This window comes from Pinus tabuliformis, chromosome 2_1 (genome assembly GCF_031772625.1).
Source record: "Pinus tabuliformis cultivar Carrire ecotype Pingquan chromosome 2_1, CPIR1, whole genome shotgun sequence".
Lineage (NCBI taxonomy): Eukaryota > Viridiplantae > Streptophyta > Pinopsida > Pinales > Pinaceae > Pinus > Pinus tabuliformis.
The window spans coordinates 571,167,874-571,187,086 of NC_142299.1; the positions used below are offsets into that span (position 1 = coordinate 571,167,874).

At 38.8% G+C, this 19,213-nt stretch overlaps 3 protein-coding genes across 3 annotated transcripts; 1 reads left to right on the top strand and 2 right to left on the bottom strand.

Moving 5' to 3' along the window:
• Positions 1–3,698: 3,698 nt before the first annotated feature.
• Positions 3,699–4,616, top strand: LOC149201727 (uncharacterized). The gene has a single exon (XM_089401341.1). The coding sequence runs from the start codon at positions 3,699–3,701 to the stop codon at positions 4,614–4,616; it is 918 nt and encodes a 305-aa protein (XP_089257467.1).
• Positions 4,617–12,126: 7,510 nt separating this feature from the next.
• Positions 12,127–13,995, bottom strand: LOC149201728 (uncharacterized). Its single transcript, XM_089401342.1, has 2 exons — positions 13,884–13,995; positions 12,127–13,813 (listed from the first exon to the last, which is right to left on the bottom strand). Exon 2 carries the CDS (start codon positions 13,792–13,794, stop codon positions 12,127–12,129), a length of 1,668 nt encoding a protein of 555 aa, XP_089257468.1. The 5' UTR covers positions 13,795–13,813; positions 13,884–13,995.
• Positions 13,996–14,647: 652 nt separating this feature from the next.
• LOC149201729 (uncharacterized) lies at positions 14,648–15,926 on the bottom strand. Its single transcript, XM_089401343.1, has 2 exons — positions 15,773–15,926; positions 14,648–15,213 (listed from the first exon to the last, which is right to left on the bottom strand). The coding sequence occupies exons 1-2, from the start codon at positions 15,924–15,926 to the stop codon at positions 14,648–14,650; spliced, it is 720 nt and encodes a 239-aa protein (XP_089257469.1).
• Between the last annotated feature and the right edge of the window lie 3,287 nt (positions 15,927–19,213).

Consider the following 19,213-nt stretch of genomic DNA (forward strand, 5'->3'; position numbering starts at 1 on the left):
TCCCTTGGGTTCATAATCCCTTGGAATTTCAGTATTTTAGTATAATAATATTAGTATTATAATTAACTAAGGGATTAATACAAAAATCCCAAGGGATTATGAACCCGAGGGAATAATATTAAACAAAATGGACTAATATTATAAACCTAAGGAATTAGTGAACCCAAGGGATAAATATTAAAAGCCTAAGGGATGAAGAAGTGCAAGAGATTGATATTACAAACACAAGAGATTAATAAAGTTGACCATGATTGATATTATAAACCCAAGTTAATACTAAAACCCCAAGGGATTATGAACCCAAGGAAATAATATTAAACCCAAGGGACTAATATTATAAACCCAACATTGGTAAACCCTAATATATATATTAGAAAGACTAAAATAAACATGGTTTATTTTCATGGTGAGACAATCTATGTCGCAATGTGACATTCAACTATGGCTAACAATGGTTGGCTATGATTGTCAATGGTTGACCATGATCGATATTATAAACCTAAGGGAATAATAAACCAAAGCGATTGATATTATAAACCTAAAGGAATAATAAACCTAAGGGGTTAATACTAAAACCCAAAGGGATTATGAACCCTAGAGAATAATGTTAAACACTAGGGACTAATATTATAAACCCAACGTATATAAACCCTAAGATAAATATTATAAACACTAAAATAAACATTATTGACCATCATTGATTTTCATATTGAGATAATCCTTATCACAATTCCATGTTGGACCATGGTTGACTATGGTTGACTGCGGAATAATAAACCCAAGCGATTGATATTATAAGCCCAAAGGAAAAATAAACCCAAAGGATTGATACTAAAACCCCAAGGGATTATGAACATAAGGGAATAATATTAAACTCAAGGGGTTAATATTAAAAAACCAAGGTATATAAACCCTAAGTGGAGACAATTTGTTTCATAATGTGAGATCGGACTATGATTGACCACAGTTGACCATGGTTGGTTATGGTTGACCATTATTGATGTTATATACCAAGTTAATAATAAACCCAAGGGATTGATATTATGAACCTAAGGGAATAATATTAAACCCAAGGGACTAATATTAAAAACCCAACATTGGTAAACCCAAATATAAATATTACAAACACTAAAATAAACATGGTTTATTTTCATGGTGAGACATTCTTTGTTAAAATGCGACATTCAACGATGGGACTGATATTATAAACCCAACATTAGTAAACCCAAATATAAATACTACAAACACTAAAATAAACATGGTTTATTTTTATGGTGAGACAATCCTTGTCACAATGCAACATTCCAACATGGTTGACCATGGTTGGCTATGATTGACAATGGTTGGCCATGATTGATATTATAAACCTAAGGGAAGACTGTGCATGTTTGATCTGGAGCTCTCGCACCTTGCCCTTCCTCGGCCCCTGCGGCCCTCCGTAGGCCTTCTGCCTGGCAGCCCCTGCTGCTGGACTCTCTGCCTTTGCTCCTGGCTTGCCAGCCTCGACTATTCTAGTGATCTTGAGTCGACTCTCGGCCCATTATGTCCCCTCCGTAGGCGCCACCGGAGGAGGCTTTCCAGCAAGCATTCTCCAGCCTGGTTTGATCTCTTCCACCTCAGTGAAATCGTCCCTCAGTTTCGAAGTTCGTGAAAAAACTGGAAGGGTTGCAGGATGTCTCTCTGCCTCCAACCTTGCCCCGTATGGTTGCACTTGCCTTAGCTGAAAGAGGCCTTATTGGAGAATTTACAAGTCTCTGGCCCTCTCCAAAAACAGTGCAGAGGTGGGTGGAAAGGAACTAGTCAGACAAAACTCAAGGGAAAATCTCTATCAGATTTTTGTGGAAAAGGATACTTTACATTTCATTTTGAAACTAAGGAAGATAAGGATTTGATCTTTCGTAATGGGCCTTATTTTATGGATTCTAGAGGACTATACCTCAATAAGTGGACTCCAAACTTTGATCCGGAGCTGGATATCCCTAGTGATGTGCATGTTTGGGTCTGTCTTCCACACCTCCCCCTGCATTGCCGGGTAGATGAGTCAGTGCGCGCTATAGGGAATGTTGTAGGGAAATATATTGACCGGAGCGAACCTAAAGACAACATGCAGGCCTGTGCTCGCATTTGTGTTGAAGTTGATTTGGGGAAAGGCCTGCCAGAAGCCATCAAGCTAAAGGTGGATGATTGGACCCACATTCAGCAGCTTGACTATGAACAGATTCGCTTCAAGTGTAAGGTATGTCACGAATATGGCCACTTTTCAAATCGATGCTCTAAACTTCTTAATGTAGATAGTTCTCCACAAGAAGAATAACGGGAAACAGTTAAAAAAAAAAAAAGACAGCCTCTAATACCATCCCTACTCATGAAGTTGGCCCTACCCCTCATCCCCTTCCCAATCCCTCTCCCCCATCTCCGCCCCCCTCCTCCTCCCTTCCTCCCCTTCTTATCCGGCCTGATCCCCATTCCTCCTGTCCTTCCTCCAATCCCTTTCACATTCTTTCCCAACCCAAGGATACCCCTTCTCCAAAGATTCAATCTCCTTTTGAATCTTCCCTTCCCTTGTCCATCTCCTCTTCCCTCCCTTCTAATCCCCCCCCTCTCAGAACCACAAGAAGCAATTCCAAGGAGCATGGATCCATTCCTGAAAACCAAAAGAAGCCTGGAAGAAAATCTACCAAACAACACAGAGAAGAAAATGCACAAAAGACATAGAATTGGTTATTCAGAACCCTATAGAATCTTATATACAAGGGCAGACAAACAAGGATTCAACAAATAAAGACCTGGGAGGAAGAGCAACTCCCCGCATCCCTCTGAAATGATGAAAATTCTCTCTTGGAACAGCATGGGATTGGGGTACCCCACCAAAACAAACGCCTTAAAAGATCTTTTAATCCAAGAAAGACCAGAGATAGTTCTACTTCAAGAAACAAAACTGGGACAGGCAGAGATGAATAAAAATATTGAGAGCATAAGTTTTATAAAGGATGTGTGTGTGATTCCAGAGGGGCTTCAGGAGGAATCACCACACTTCGGCTTCAAGACAAATGGAACAAGATAGCAGAAACAGTGGAATAGCACTGGATAAAGATTACTTTGAAGAACAATATGAGCAGTTACCAGCTAATCATTTACAATGTTTACGTTGGTAATCATTATAGAGATAAGGAAGCTTGTTGGAACTCTCTGAATTGATGAAAATGCTCTCTTGGAACAGCAGGGGATTGGGGCACCCCAACAAAACAAATGCCTTAAAAGATCTTTTAATCCAAGAAAGACCAGATACAGTTCTACTTCAAGAAACAAAACTGGGACATGCAGAGATGAATAAAATTATTGAGAAGCATAAGTTTTATAAAGGATGTGTGTGTGATTCCAGAGGGGCTTCAGGAGGAATCGCCACACTTCGGCTTCAAGACAAATGGAACAAGATAGCAGAAACAGTGGAACATCACTAGATAAAGATTACTTTGAAGAACAATATGAGCAGTTATCAGCTAATCATTTACAATGTTTACGTTCTGAATCATTATAGAGATAAGGAAGCTTGTTGGAACTCACTCAGCAATAACATAGCAGAGGAAGAGAACGGCAATATAATTCTAGGTGGCGACTTAAATCTTATCCTGCATGCTAATGAAAAATGAGGAGGTAGCTTTACTCCTGATCCCTTTAGAAATCAGTTGGAGAATGTTATGCAGCTTGGAGACCTTGTCGATATTGTTCCAAAGAATCGCAAGTTTACCTGGAGCAACCGCAGGCTAGGAAAAAGCAATATAATGGAAAGGCTGGATCGAATATTGGTAAATGTGTCTCTTCTCTCCACTTTTGCAGCTGTCCATGCTTCTATTCTCCCCTTCGCTGCTTCAGATCATTATCCCACTGCCTTATCTCTTGAATCCCATCGCCCCCTGGGCCCTATCCCTTTTAAATACAGTCCTTTATGGAATCATATTTCAGCTGCCAAAATTCTAGTCCAGCAAACTTGGCGCCAGCATGTAGAAGGCTCACCAAGTTTCATATGGGAAAGCAAACTAAGAAATGTAAGGAACGCTCTCAAGAACTGGGCAAAATCTCAATATAAAGAACCAGAAGCAAAGAAGCTAGATGTGAAAGCTAAAATTGAAAATTTACACCATGCAATGGAAAACCAAGAGTACATTCAAGCAAGGAAAAGCCAAGAAGAGGACCTCTACATTCAACTATACAGCATCAGAAGAGAAGAGGAAGAAAAATGGCGAATAAAATCAAGACAGGTTTGGTTGAAAAGTGGGGATAGGAATACAACCTTCTTCCACAAGCAAGCAATTGTTAGACAAATTAGGAGCAACATAACAGCTATTATAGACAGCGCAGGTAATCAACACAATAACCAAGCTTCCATTAAAAATGTGGCTACAGTTCATTTTAAAGAGCTCCTATCTAAAAAAGGGGAAGAAGAGAATTATGTTGACTTCTTACAACATTTGCCAAATAAAATAACAATAGAAGCCAATGAAAGACTGACTGAAGAGATAAAGGAGGAAGAAATCTTGGGAGCAATCTGGGGCCTCCAGCTTGACAAAGCTCCAGGACCGGATGGTTTCCCAATTTGTTTCTATAGGGAGTACTAGGAAACCATCAAAAAAGACCTCATCAAGTATTACAAATGGATACAAAGGAAAAATAAAATGGGAGGCTTCACAAACTCAACCCATCTTGTACTCATTCCCAAAGAGAACCGCCCCTCTTCTTTTTCCCACTTCCGACCTATATCCCTATGCAACTCTTCATATAAAATTTTCACAAAAGTCCTCGCCTCCCGACTAAAGCCTCTATTTCCAAGTCTTATTTCTAAAAATCAAGGCGGCTTTATGGCCAATAGACAAATATCTGACTCCATCCTATTAGTCCAGGAAGCCATCCACTCAAGCCTCTCTAGAAAGGAAAAGGGCTTCATTCTGAAATTAGACTTGGCAAACGCCTTTGACAGAGTCTGGCACTCCTTTCTATTTTCTACTCTTCAAAAAATGGGCTTCTCTTCCCCCTTCATCAATCTCATAAGAACCTGCATTTCTGGACCTTGGATTGCCCCTCTTATCAATGGAAGGCCCGACCCTGCTTTCCAATCTTCAAGAGGATTGAGGCAAGGTTGCCCTCTCTCTCCCTACTTATTCATTTTAATGGCTGAATCTTTCAGCTGTGTCCTCGATCATAAGAGACAAGCAGGCCTCATCACCGGAATCAAATTTGAAGATGGAGTTAAAAACATCAATCACTCCCAATTTGCTGATGATACCCTGCTGATAGGAGGAGCATCTGCAATAATTGCCCGAAGGTTCAAGCTCCTATTAGATAAGTTTATGAGATACTCTAGGGGAATGATAAATCATCTCAAAAGTTGCATTTACGGTTGGAATGCTTCAGCTCAAACGCTCCAAAACCTATCCAACATATTTGGGGTGCCGTGCAAATTAAATTGGGACCACTTTAGTTACTTGGGAATGCCAGTGAGCATGGGTCATGCTAGAGCTGAAATCTGGGACAAAATGCTTGATAAATTGAAAAAGAAAGTCCACAACTAGGGATCCTTCTGGCTCAACCCAACTAGCCATATGGTGCTCCTAAAATCAGGCCTATCTTCTCTTCCTTTATATCAGTTCTCCTTAGCTCAGGCACCAACCTCTTTTCATCACAAAATGGAGAGTATTCTCAGACATTTCTTATGGCAGGGTGGAAAAAATGATAAGAAAAAATATAACCTGGTTAGTTGGAAACAAGTTATCCAAAGCCAGGAAAAAGGCGAGTGTGGATCAAATCTCCATTGTTCACTAACTTAGTCTTTGGTGGCAAGCTTATTTGGAGATTGTTAGAGGAGCAGCAAGCTTGGTGGAAAAAAGTCATCGAGGTCAAATATCTTAACAGTCTAAGGCAACAACTGCTAGCAAGTGAAATACCTATAAGGAGAAACACAGGTATTTGGAAACTTTGCAAAAAATCCATCTCTTTTATGGCACAAAATGTTTCAATGGTTACCAAAGATGGCAGTAAAATCAGCATTGGAAGCGACAAGATAATGGGAAATAAAGCCATCAACAATTTCCTAGGTATGGAACCAATCATCCTCTATTTCCAAAGCAAGGGATTATATCACTTAAATCAAATTTCACATTGGGATATAGATTCACAGGCGTGGAAGGGCTGGAGCTTCCCTCCCATCCCTGTTCATCTCAAAGAGTCCTTTAACAATTTCCAGACCCATCTCCATAACATCGCGCCTATATCTAAAAATGGTGTCGACGGTTTCCGATGGGACCCTACGGGTTCAAGCTACTCAATTCAGGCAGGTTACAATTATTTGTGCAAGGGGGATCACCCTACTTCTCCATAGACATACGGGAAAGCAATCTAGAAATCTGAAGCAATCCCCAAAGTTAAATTCTTCATGTGGACCCTTTTAAAAGGGAATACTCTCACCTCAGAAAATCTGCAAAAGAAAGGCATCATGGGCCCCTCCCGATGCCCGAATTGTCATGAATCTGAAGAGACCATGCAGCATCTCTTCATTTCATGTCCTTTCGCCATCTCCTGTTGGAAAGGCAGAGCCTCCTTTGACTCTTTCACCTGGAATTCACATCAGTCCATTGGCGAAGCCTTAAACATCTCGAAGAAAATTTATCCCTGGCAAAATAAGAAAAATAGCATTGCCAAGAGGGTTTGGGACACCCTCCCATACGCACTCTTATGGAAAATATGGATTGCAAGAAACCGCAAGGTTTTCAGGGACCAGGAGACATTAACCAGACATCTTTGTAGTAAAGCCAAAAGTTTGGCAATAGAAACCATAGCTGCCAAGAATCTAAAGAAAATCGATATGGCCAGCTTTTACAACGAAGAGAGAGACTTCATCAGAAATCTGATAGACAAGTGTAGCATCCTCTCTCCGGCAATCACCTACAATAGCTATTCTAACACCCTCGGTCATAACTGGAAAATAAGATTAAAGCAGGGTGAATTCACTGAATGGCTCTACAAAAGCAACACTCATATCATATTCTTTGATGGTGCCTCCAAGTCTAATCCGGGGGTTGTGGGGGCAGGGGGAATCATCTATACGCCCAAAGGAGACCCCCTTGTCTCTTTTGAGTGGGGACTAGGAAATCTTTCCAACAACAGAGCAGAGGCCCTGGCTCTCTTTCAAAGCTTACTCCAGCTTCAAATCCACGGAATCAGGAAAGCTTGGTTTTTTGGGGACTCTGCTATTATCATTAGTCTCATGAAAAGCAATAGAAAGCCCTCAAATATCCATATACAGCAAATCATCAGTAGATGTCAAAGCATGATCAGCCAAACCTGGGAGATAAATTTCTTCCATGTCCTCTGCACTTTAAACCGAGAAGCAGACAAACTTGCCAGTCAAGCTTGTACCAGAACCAAAGGAAATCTATTTTGCAATAACAATGAATCCTTTCATTATCTCCCCTGATCTCTTTCTTGACTAATGAAAAATCGTTTGAGGCTGACACCTGACCGATCTTATAAGGCGCACTCTGTCCAAATCTACTGCAATCCTGATATGGTAAACTCTCTGTCGTTGAATATCTTGTCTCCCATTCCTTTTAACACCACATTCACATCAATACCTATTCTCTCAAGTGATATCAATGAGGCCTTCTCCTCTCACCACGTGACTCTGTCCCTTATCTCACTGGCTTTAAAGGCCTGGATACCTCGCCTCTCCTTCAAGGTGTTGTCCCTCTCTCCCCTCTTCGCTTTCCTCCTCTGGATCACCCTGTCGTTGCTACTACTCTCATACTCAAGAATCCATGGACATCCTAAATTATATGATGGAGAAACTTAATGCTCCAAGCGCCAGCTGCTCCAAGCGCTAGATGCTCCAGCTATTGCTGTTCAGGAAAGCAAGCGAGAGGAATCTACTGCGCGGCAGATCATTCGTATAAATATTGATTAGGATGCTTTGTAAAGCTTGTCTTCTCCTCTTCCAATTCGTCCGAATTTATTCTTGTAACAGTCTTCCTCATGCTAGAAAACACTAGAAAATAACAGATTATGACAATGTAGTCAAAGTGAAAGCTCTTCCTTTGAGCTCCAGTCTTGTACTTCTGGAGCTTTGCCTCCTAAACCTTTTTTGAATTATAAACAGCAGCTGATTTTGTGAAAAAAAATAAACCTAAGGGAATAATAAACCCAAGGGATTGATATTATAAACCCAAATGAATAATAAACCCAAGGGATTAATACTAAAACTCCAAGGGAATAATATTAAACACGAGGGACTAATATTATAAATCCATCATTCGTAAACCCAAATATAAATATTACAAAGACTAAAATAAACATGATTTATTTTCATGGTGAGACAATCCTTGTCACAATGTGACATTCAACCATGGTTGACCATGGTTGGCTATGATTAACAATGGTTGACCATGATCGATATTATAAACCTAAGGGAATAATAAACTTAAGGGATTGATATTATAAGCCCAAAGGAATAATTAAACTAAGGGATTAATACTAAAGCCCCGAGGGATTATGAACCCAAGGGAATAATATCAAACCCATGGGACTAATATTATAAGCCCAACATTAGTAAACCCAAATATAAATACTACAAACACTAAAATAAACATGGTTTATTTTGATGGTGAGACAATCCTTGTCATGATGGTACATTCAAACATGGTTGACCATGGTTGGCTATGATTGACAATGGTTTAACATGATTGATATTATAAACCTAAGAGAATAATAAACCCAAGGGATTGATATTATAAACCCAAATGAATAATAAACCCAAGGGATTAATACTAAAACCCCAAGGGAATAATATTAAACCCAAGAGACTAATATTATAAACCCAAATATAAATATTACAAAGACTAAAATAAACATGATTTATTTTCATGGTGAGACAATCCTTGTCACAATGTGACATTCAACCATGTTTGACCATGGTTGATATTATAAACCTAAGGGAATAATAAACTCAAGGAATTGATATTATAAACCCAAATGAATAATAAACCCAAGGGATTATGAGCCCAAGGGAATAATATTAAACCCAAGGGACTAATATTATAAACCCAACATTCGTAAACCCAAATATAAATATTACAAAGACTAAAATAAACATGATTTATTTTCATGGTGAGACAATCCTTGTCACAATGTGACATTCAACCATGGTTGACCATGTTTGGCTATTATTGACAATGGTTGACCATGATCGATATTATAATATTAAATCCATGGGACTAATATTATAAACTCAACATTGGTAAACCCAAATATAAATACTACAAACACTAAAATAAACATGGTTTATTTTGATGGTGAGACAATCCTTGTCACAATGCAACATTCAAACATGGTTAACCATGGTTGGCTATGATTGACAATGGTTGACCATGATTGATATTATAAACCTAAGGGAATAATAAACCAAGGGATTGATATTATAAACCCAAATGAATAATGAACCCAAGGGATTAATATTAAAACACCAAGGGATTATGAACCCAAGGGAATAATATTAAACCCTTGAGACTAATATTATAAAGCCAACATTCGTAAACTCAAATATAAATATTACAAAGACTAAAATAAACATGATTTATTTTCATGGTGAGACAATTCTTGTCACAATGCGACATTCAACCATGGTTGACCATAATTGATATTATAAACCTAAGGGAATGATAAACCAAGGGGATTGATATTATAAACCCAAATGAATAATAAACCCAAAGGATTATGAACCCAAGGGAATAATATTAAACCCTTGGGATTAATATTATAAACCCAACATTCATAAACCCAAATATAAATATTACAAAGACTAAAATAAACATGATTTATTTTCATGGTGATACAATCCTTGTCACAATGTGACATTCAACCATGGTTGACCATGGTTGGCTATGATTGAAAATGGTTGACCATGATCGATATTATATACCTAAGGGAATAATAAACCCAAGGGATTAATATGAGAAACCCAAAAGAATAATAAAACGAAGGGATTAATACTAAAACCCCAAGGCATTATGAACCCAAGGGAATAACATTAAACCCAGGGGAATAATATTATAAACCCAACGTATATAACCCCTAAGATAAATATTATAAACACTAAAATAAACATGATCGACCATCATTGATTTTCATATTGAGACAATCCTTATCACAATTCCATGTTGGACCATGGTCGACATCATAATAAATCATGTTTGACTCGGGAATATTAAACCCAAGCAATTGATATTATCAACACAAAGGAACAATAAACCCAAGGAATTAATACCAAAACCCGCAGGGATTATGAACCTAAAGGAATAATATTAAACAAAAGGGACTAATAATATAAACCCAAGGTATACAAACCCTAAGATAAATATTAAAAATACTAAAATAAACATGGTTGAATTAATAAACCCTAAGAATTAATATTTTAAACTCAATGGTTATTAATACTATAAACCAAAGGAACTAATAAACCCAACCGTTTAATATTAAAAACCCAACGAATTAGTGAACCCAAGGGATAAATATTAAAAACCTAAGGGATCAAAAAGCGCAACGGATCGATATTACAAACACAAGAGATTAATAAAGCTCACCATGATTGATATTATAAACCCAACCTAATAATAAACCCAAGGGATTATGAACCCAAGGGAATAATATTAAACCCAAGATACTAATATTATAAACCCAACATTGGTAAACCCCAATATACATATTAGAAACACTAAAATAAACATGGTTTATTTTCATGGTGATACAATCCTTGTCACAATGCAACATTCAAACATAGTTGACCATGGTTGGATATGATTGATAATGGTTGACCATGATTGATATTGTAAACCTAAGGGAATAATAAACCCAAGGGATTGATATTATAAACCCAAGGGATTAACACTAAAACCCCAAGGGATTGATATTATAAACCCAAGGGATTAACACTAAAACCCCAAGGGATTACGAACCCAAGGGACTAATATAATAAACCCATTGTATATAAACCTTAAGTCAAATATTATAAACACTAAAATAAACGTGACTTCCCATCATTATTTTTCATATTGAGACAATCCTTATCACAAATCCATGTTGGACTATGGTTTACCATGGTTAACATCATAATAAACCATCATTGAACCAGAAATAATAAACTTTAAAGTGAAATGGATATTAATCCCATGAGGTTATTCGTGCACCTTCTCGCTTTTCAAGGATTTCATATGTGCCCGATTTCATAAGCAAATACCCAAACTTGGAAGATAACTCCAAGTTGTTATGTAGCTAATGAACCCATTTCCATAGAAAGAAAGATGTCAACTCAGTGTTGTAAAGAGAATATATATGAAATACACCAACATAATCTATGCATTGATAAGAAATATCTAGCTTTTAGTGTTTACTAGAAATGCGTGATCCATTATGCAAGCGTTTGGGAGATCCATTCAATGCCTCCATTTGTGGAAAGAAAATGGTGTTTCACAACAACAACGGTTTTGGCTTACGTTTGATAGTCAAAGTTGTTGCAACTAGATAATAAGTGGTAATGATTCAACTTGTAAATAAGCCTCCCAACTTCTGTGACTGAGCAAACGCAATTCTGTGTGTTTCAATGTACACAAAGGATACCACCTCCCAGCCTTATGCAATCAATTTGTAGCTATAAACATCATTGACCTTGGAAAGGTGACCTTGACTTACTTGACAATGACGGATGGCTCCTCCTTGTGGCATGTATTCCTCACCATCTGCGCTCTAAATGGTTTGACCACCAAAGAATAGGATACTTAATTGTGATCAAATATCGCCCGTCCATACAACTCGAACTCAAACATGTACCGGCGCACTCTTGTTAATCGTCATATTAGATAAGAAATGCAGAAGACAGAAGTTTAGACAAACACACGGGAGCTCACAGGTGCTGATCACCAGGAGCTCCCTCCAGCAAATGCATTCGCTTGCCCTTATTCATTAATCATCAGGAATTAAATAGATACATAGGCAAAAACAGATTCCTAATTAATAGGAACTGAATGTCAAATAAAGAGCAAATCATAACTACGTAACCTATTCTCCATTAATTTCTAGCATCCCCCCTTAATGGAGAAAGGGATTTTTAAACACACCTAAAGTGTCCCTAAGCAAATCAAACTTCAGTCTTCCTAGTGGCTTAGTGAATTGTGGTTCCTGTGTGGGAAGATCAACAGCAGTTGTAAGCCTATTAACAACCTCCATAGAGTGCAGGCTCATGTCCATATTGACAAGTAATTTGAAATAGTCTGCTATATGTACTGAATTCATCAACTTCAGAAGCACTTCAACACCAATTACAGGATTGTTTTCAACCAATTCCGGGAGACAACGTGGAGACAACCCACAGTGATAAACAAGCTTTGGATCAGCTTCAAGCTCCATGAGGACTCTCTGTTGTTGTGTAGGCGCAAGTGCTCCTTTTAGAGCTTTGCCTATCAAATCCCTAACAGCAGCTCCACGACTAGTGTCAGCACACATGCCTTTATCCCAGAGCAACTCATGATTGTTATCAGGTGTAAGCCACACTAACTCTCCATCTTGTTCAGGAAGCCTGGGTGGGACTGGCCTAATCCATGGTGGTTCAAGTCCTTTCAATGATGTATTCTGAATCAGGCCAGCTGCTGCTATCTCTCTATTTCCACCACCTATTCGATATTTACCTAAGGGAGTGGAGTCATCAAGCTCAGGTGCATCTGCATCACAGCCTTGGGGAATATCTGGATCTCGTATTACATTTTTGATAGATGCATTTTTAAAATAACTTTTATATGACTCTACTGGTAGCTTATCAGAATATTGTTTCTGCAGTTGCTCATGAGTCAAGAATGTATGTGAATTTGGATCAAAAGTCTTGATGTACTCGGCTGCAGTTTGGCTTACAATCTCCTTTTTGTTGTTGTTGTTATGTGTAGAACCAAGCAACTGAAGCAGAAATGCCCTCTCCACAATGTTAGCACTGTCATCAGAGGCAACATCAATGAGGAAAGAATTAAATGGATTCACAAATGACTGCTCCCCACAATAGAGATCATGCAGAATATAAAATGCTACCAAGCGCTGAGACTGCTTCAAGATTCTCTTATCCTCTATGAGGAGGACAAGAGTGCAGCAGATATCGAAATGATCATGGCGTTTGAATTTGGAAAAGAATTCGGGGATGACGCTCTCCAGCGTTCGATCCTCGCTGAGCAATGCCAAGAGAGCCTTGGTATCTGTCACATTAATCATTTTGATATCTGTCAAACTAATCAATTTTTGAGAACTCTGTTGAGGGATCTGCTCGCTCGCTCCCAGCTCTTGGCCACTGTCACCTAAACCTGAAATGACAGAATGGCTTATAAAACGAATAAGCCATCCAAGCCTGAGAATTCCCATTAAACACTCCAAGATGCCAACTAGAAGAGCCAACAGTATTGCAAGCTCTGTGTATAGGTCATCAGTTGAATCCACAATACTGGATAAGGTGTTAGAAACCAAAAGTGAAACCAACGCTATGGGTCCAATGGCAAGTTGCCTCGATGAGCCAAAAATTGCATACGCAAATACAGGAACAAAACCAGAATAAAGTCCATAAATTGGGTGAAGTCCAGCTAACTTTGCATATGACATTGCCTGAGGAACGAGCATTGTGCCGACTGTGATCCCGGCCATAATGTCGGCCTGCAGGTATTCTCTCCATTTGTAGGTTCGAATCCAGCGGGTGCAGGGCAGCAACAGCTCCAGCCATTCCATGGCAGACTTTCTTTGTATCCTGGAAAGCCATTTGGCAAAATGACTAGGACTGGGACGAATTAAAGATGATGCAGAAGATTGAGTATGACCTTTGGCGTCTGCCGACTTCCACTGGGGGCTGCAGGGTCACCTGAGAACGAATAAGAGGTAGACGGCCTCCCCTCCATGCTTCCGCACAGCCACAGATTTTCAGCAGACTTATTTGACGCCATCAAGGCTTGCTGAGGCATACTTTTCACATCCAACTTGTAGAGTCCTCCTATGCGAATACCTGTAGCAATGGGCTTCATCTGATCCAACAAATCTTTAATAATGCAATAAGATTTAAAAAATTCTACCTTGAGGTCCTGATCTGTAATCTTGGACACAGAAATCAGGTTTTCTTAATGCCAGGAACATACCACACATCAGATATATTCATGATCTTATCATCAGGCAGAGTAACAAGGACATCTCCATGTCCCTTGATCTCGTACCCACTATTATCTCCAAGATAGACTTTTACTCCTGTGTTGGATTCTTTAAAATTTCTGAACCATTGCTTTTTACCTGACATATGCGAGGAGGCTCCAGAATCCACGATCCAAATATCAGATTCATCCTCCTCAATAGCAGTGTCACCCTCGGCCATAAATAGTTTAACATCCAGATTCTGATCTGAGTCTGTATCTGCATCTGCATCTTCCAAATGACCTGCATGCCTTTTCTGATTGTACCTCTCTTGATTTGCCTTCTTCTTGCGACAAAATTTAGCAATATGGCCTATCTTACCACAATAAAAACATTCAGGAGCAGAGTCATTTCTATACGAGGTCATACCTTGTGGTGTCATTTCTGATGTGTTGCCCCTCCTCTAATCAGCCATCACTCTCCCTTTTGGCTTGAACTTTGTTATCAATGCAAGATCTGGATCTTGAGGCTTGAGAGACGACCTCCTTTCCTCTTCATGTAGCAAAATTCCAGTAAGCTCTTCAAAACTTGGAGGCTTTTCCCTTGCATTCAATCCAGTTATAAACATCTGATAGTCATTTGTCATACTGTTCATGGTGATTGTCACCAGATCATCATTTGCCATGGTTTGACCGATATCAGATAGTTTATCTTTAACTTCCTTTATCCGAGATAAGAATGACGAAACAAACTCATTCTCCTCCATCTTGATTGATAGGATCTTCTTCCTGAGGAACAAGGTTCGACTGGTGTTCTTGATTTCATACATGTCTTTGAGAGTTGTCCAGATCTCATTCGCTGTCTTGCAATCCCGAATATGAGGAATGATGCAATCTTTAACTGAAAATTTTAGTAGGACCTTTGCCTTCAGCTCCCTTTTCTCCCATTCTTGAGTTGTTGCATTCGTTCCACCATTTGCAACAGTTGGCTTACCTTCATCACCGATGACAATGCTGTAGGTATTTTGACCTTCAAGCAAAGTCTGAAGCTTAAATTTCCAATTTATGTAATTGGAACCATCCAATTAATTAAATTTCCAAATTATGTAATTGGAACCATCCAAGATCTGACTGCAGCCTATTGAAAAAAAATCTGTTTTCCTATGTGTTTAGTAGATTTCAACTCAGATTTCAACTCAGAACCTAAAAATCCAACAACAGCAATTTGAGAAGGCAAGGCGAGGCAAGGCGAAAGCAACCTTTAACCCCTCGCGGTGGTGGCAGAAAACTAGAGAAAGACAGAATTGTGGGTGACGTCAAAATCGAAAATAATAATGATTCAACAATGGATTGCAAAGTGGCAACTCCTGCTCCATTGGTTGCTCAGCATCACGCACAGAGGCAACTCTACGAGTTCAATTCTGAAGCGATGAGGGAAGATCGCGCAAACCCGAGCAGCGAAATTCACAAAGATCACACTTCTCTTTCTGAGATTTAATGAACCATTACTTCATAAAACGTGGCTCCTTCTAACTGGCAATTCAAATAGACCTTCCAAGGAAATCAATTCAGCTCCTCGGCCTCCGAACAGTGCCACACGGCCTCAATCAACCATGCACCAATAATTATGTAGATGGCGACCTCCTGTGATGCAATTCTCCTCCCGTGTTGTCGGTAGTCAACAACGTTTTCTTCTCCGCTGCCGCTGATCTCACAAATCTGCTGCTTCTCTACAACAGGCATATTCACCACCGCCTGATCACCCTTTGATCATCATCCAGAGATCCACGCTCACCGCACCACTTGGCTGTATTTGTTTAATGGCTCTCACCGTACCACTTGGCTGTATCTGTTTAATGGCTCATGCACCTCCACAATGACAGCGGGTCGAACAACGCAGGAAATTGTTGTTTTCACACACACCTATAGGGTCGCACAGCCACCACGCAGCTACCATGCAAATATTCTAGCTTTCTCCGTGCAGCCCCTCTCTCACTCAGCTTACAAGATGAAGAGTCCTGAGCTCTGATACCAAGATAAGAAATGCAGAAGACAGAAGTTTAGACAAACACACGGGAGCTCACAGGTGCTGATCACCAGGAGCTCCCTCCAGCAAATGCATTCGCTTGCCCTTATTCATTAATCATCAGGAATTAAATAAATACATAGGCAAAAACAGATTCCTAATTAATAGGAACTGAATGTCAAATAAAGAGCAAATCATAACTACGTAACCTATTCTCCATTAATTTCTAACAATATTGGCTATAACATAGATTTGATGAGGTTGAATTCCAAGATAAGTTGGCAAGTACACAACCTGAGTTCTGATCTGCGTAATTGTGTTCATGGTCAGCCTCATAGAAGAGTTGTGGCAAGATGGTGGATCCTAATCTTTCTCTCCGTCGCGATCCCTTCACATGCAATGTTCTTTGGAATAATGGCTATAGCCTTCCTTTTTTAATCGTTTATCTGAATTCGAACCAACGCCTCACATTCAAACCAACACCTCGTAACCCTCTACCAAGGAATGGTTCTCAGTGCGTTGATGTGGTCTCACAACCCCTCGATGATTCCAATCCCTTAGTGGAGTCAACTAAACCCCTGGTGATATATCATGTGGTGTGATTTTATAACACGGCTCAACACAGATAATCAGGCCTCTCAACCCTCCCACCGAGTATTGTTAATCAGGCCTTCTTTGAAATAGCTTCAATCGCTCCTCTTGCCGTAACCATGCACCCTTACTGCAGTATGGTCATTTCCTGTACAGAGCTATGGTTATTTTATGGCCTCTTGGCCCTCAACTTCATGGATGCACAAATTAGTGTATGCCTATTTTCGGCCTTTGCAACTGTGCGTTGAATTTATGTCCTATAAACTCTTCCTAATCCAAGTGTTGTTGCGATGGCTCTCGCTCGGCCACAATACTAATGCATCGTTATTTCGCCCTTACAACCAATAGTGGACCGGACGTTGATGAATATGGCTTCACATCCTTGCAATACAATTGAAAACGCACCCTCAGATCTGATAAGGGTTCGATCTTGGCCCCGTAAACTTGAATGGAGAGATATGGTACAATAGACCTAAATCCAATTTGAAAAAAAATATAAAAAAAAATGGCAAAAGTAATAATAATAACCCTCTAACTAATGCATAAAATTTTCCTTCAATTTGCTTAAAAAAAAACTAATTAGGGTGATACAAAATACCACTAGAGATGGAAATGCGGGTTTGGGTGAGAATAAATTCCACCAAAATTTCCTTCATAAAAATCTCAAATTGGTAGGATGTACAACTCTGATACTACTATAAGATCTCATATGTCATAATTTTTTAATAAATCTAGCACACTTTAGCATTCTAATTAAAGTAAGCTTTCAACAAGAGTGAGAACACATAAGGGATAGATAACACAACCACTTTATTTAATTAATTATTGCAAATAATACATGCCAGATTGATTAACATAGAAAACCCTTTCCAATGGAAACACAACCACTTTATTTAATTAATTATTGCAAATAATACATGCCAGATTGATTAATATAGAAAACCATTTCCGATGGCATGCAAGGCTACTCATCAATTGAGAAACCAAGACACTGAAGCACAATTGTGGACTGTGACAGATCCACTAGACAAATTACACCCATGGGGTTTTCGTCCCTGGGATCATACTAGAATTGACCTTGTCAAGTTCTCAACAAACACTAAATAGATAGATAATAACTTAGGATGCCCCAAATGCCTAGCTCCTATCCCTTTTTATAGGCTTGATGGACTCTCTAGAAACCTTATTTTATTATTTTCTCTTGAAAACAAAGGCAAATACTATGGGTAGATTTCGTCCATTTTGACCATATCAAGAAAATGGAATATTGCAATTACCGATAAAATTTTGAAGAAAAAAGATTTGTGATGCACTTGTGTTAAAACTTTTGGGTTTACAAAATCCTTTCGAGATTGAAGTTCATGTGTCTAATAATGACATGGGGTTGGTGCTCATTTAGAGGGAAAATTGAATTCTTATCGTTTGGAAACCTTTAGTGGAGAAATGTTAGGGTATCCTACCTACAACAAGGGGTTGTTGGCCTTGCATCATGCATTTAAACATTAGAGAGATTACATTCTAAGAAAGGAAACATGAATCTACACTTACCATAAGTCATTTTGGTTCTTATATACCAAATAAGTCACAACTAGTGAGAAAGACCAACCAGATGTACGGTTTGCAACAATTTAACATTGTCATCACAAGGGGGTTACAAATAAGCCTATCTAGACCAAGAAGGTCAAGAATAGTTATTCTATTTTGGTAAAGTTAGACCTTCTATATTACAATTAAACAAACATATATAGAAAAATATTATCAACTACTAGTCTGCCACTTGGGAAACCAAACCAATAGCATAAGTTCAAAAAAAATTGTTAAATGTTTTATAGACCATACTGTATTTCAAACTGAAATTATAACTGAAAAAAAAAAAAAAAAAAAAAAACAAAAAAACAAAACAAAACAAAACAAAACCATGAATATAGATACTTTATAAATTGTGTTTCTCCTAAGAGAACTAGCTTGCTCAATCATAATTGAGGGGAGTCCACTGAGATAGATGGTTGCTACTCATTGTCATTTTATAAAGAGGAGAATTCATAATTTTCCAATTTCTTTTCTAGCCTTAAGAGTTTCCTATTGTTCCTATCAACATTGTCCATAATTTCAACCATGCAGATTAGCGGTGCCTATTGGGTGTCAACACCATCTATAAGCACTCTCCCTTTTAAAGTTTTAATATGCCAGTAAAAGTTGATTTTCTGCATGTAATATGAAGAGCGTGCCCTAGTAGATTTTCCTACATTAGGAATCCATACACTAGTTTCTCTGTCAACTTATCTTTTGAGAATAAACCTTCTGCTTTGGTGGACATAGTCTTTCAGTTTAGAGATTTCTCTATGGGCCACTTCAAGAATGATGTGTTTGTACCTATCCATGGTGGCATGATGGGGGGTGGACATCCTCTTAT

What these genes read in the sequence shown, in the direction of transcription:
- LOC149201727 (XM_089401341.1), top strand. Translation starts at nt 3,699, where the DNA reads ATGCAGCTTGGAGACCTTGTCGATATTGTTCCAAAGAATCGCAAGTTT.
- LOC149201728 (XM_089401342.1), bottom strand. Translation starts at nt 13,794, where the DNA reads ATGGAATGGCTGGAGCTGTTGCTGCCCTGCACCCGCTGGATTCGAACC.
- LOC149201729 (XM_089401343.1), bottom strand. Translation starts at nt 15,926, where the DNA reads ATGCCTGTTGTAGAGAAGCAGCAGATTTGTGAGATCAGCGGCAGCGGA. An exon ending in GATTGAGGCCGTGTGGCACT is followed by an intron (nt 15,214 to 15,772) that starts GTTCGGAGGCCG and finishes CTTTGCTTGAAG; the next exon opens with GTCAAAATACCTACAGCATT.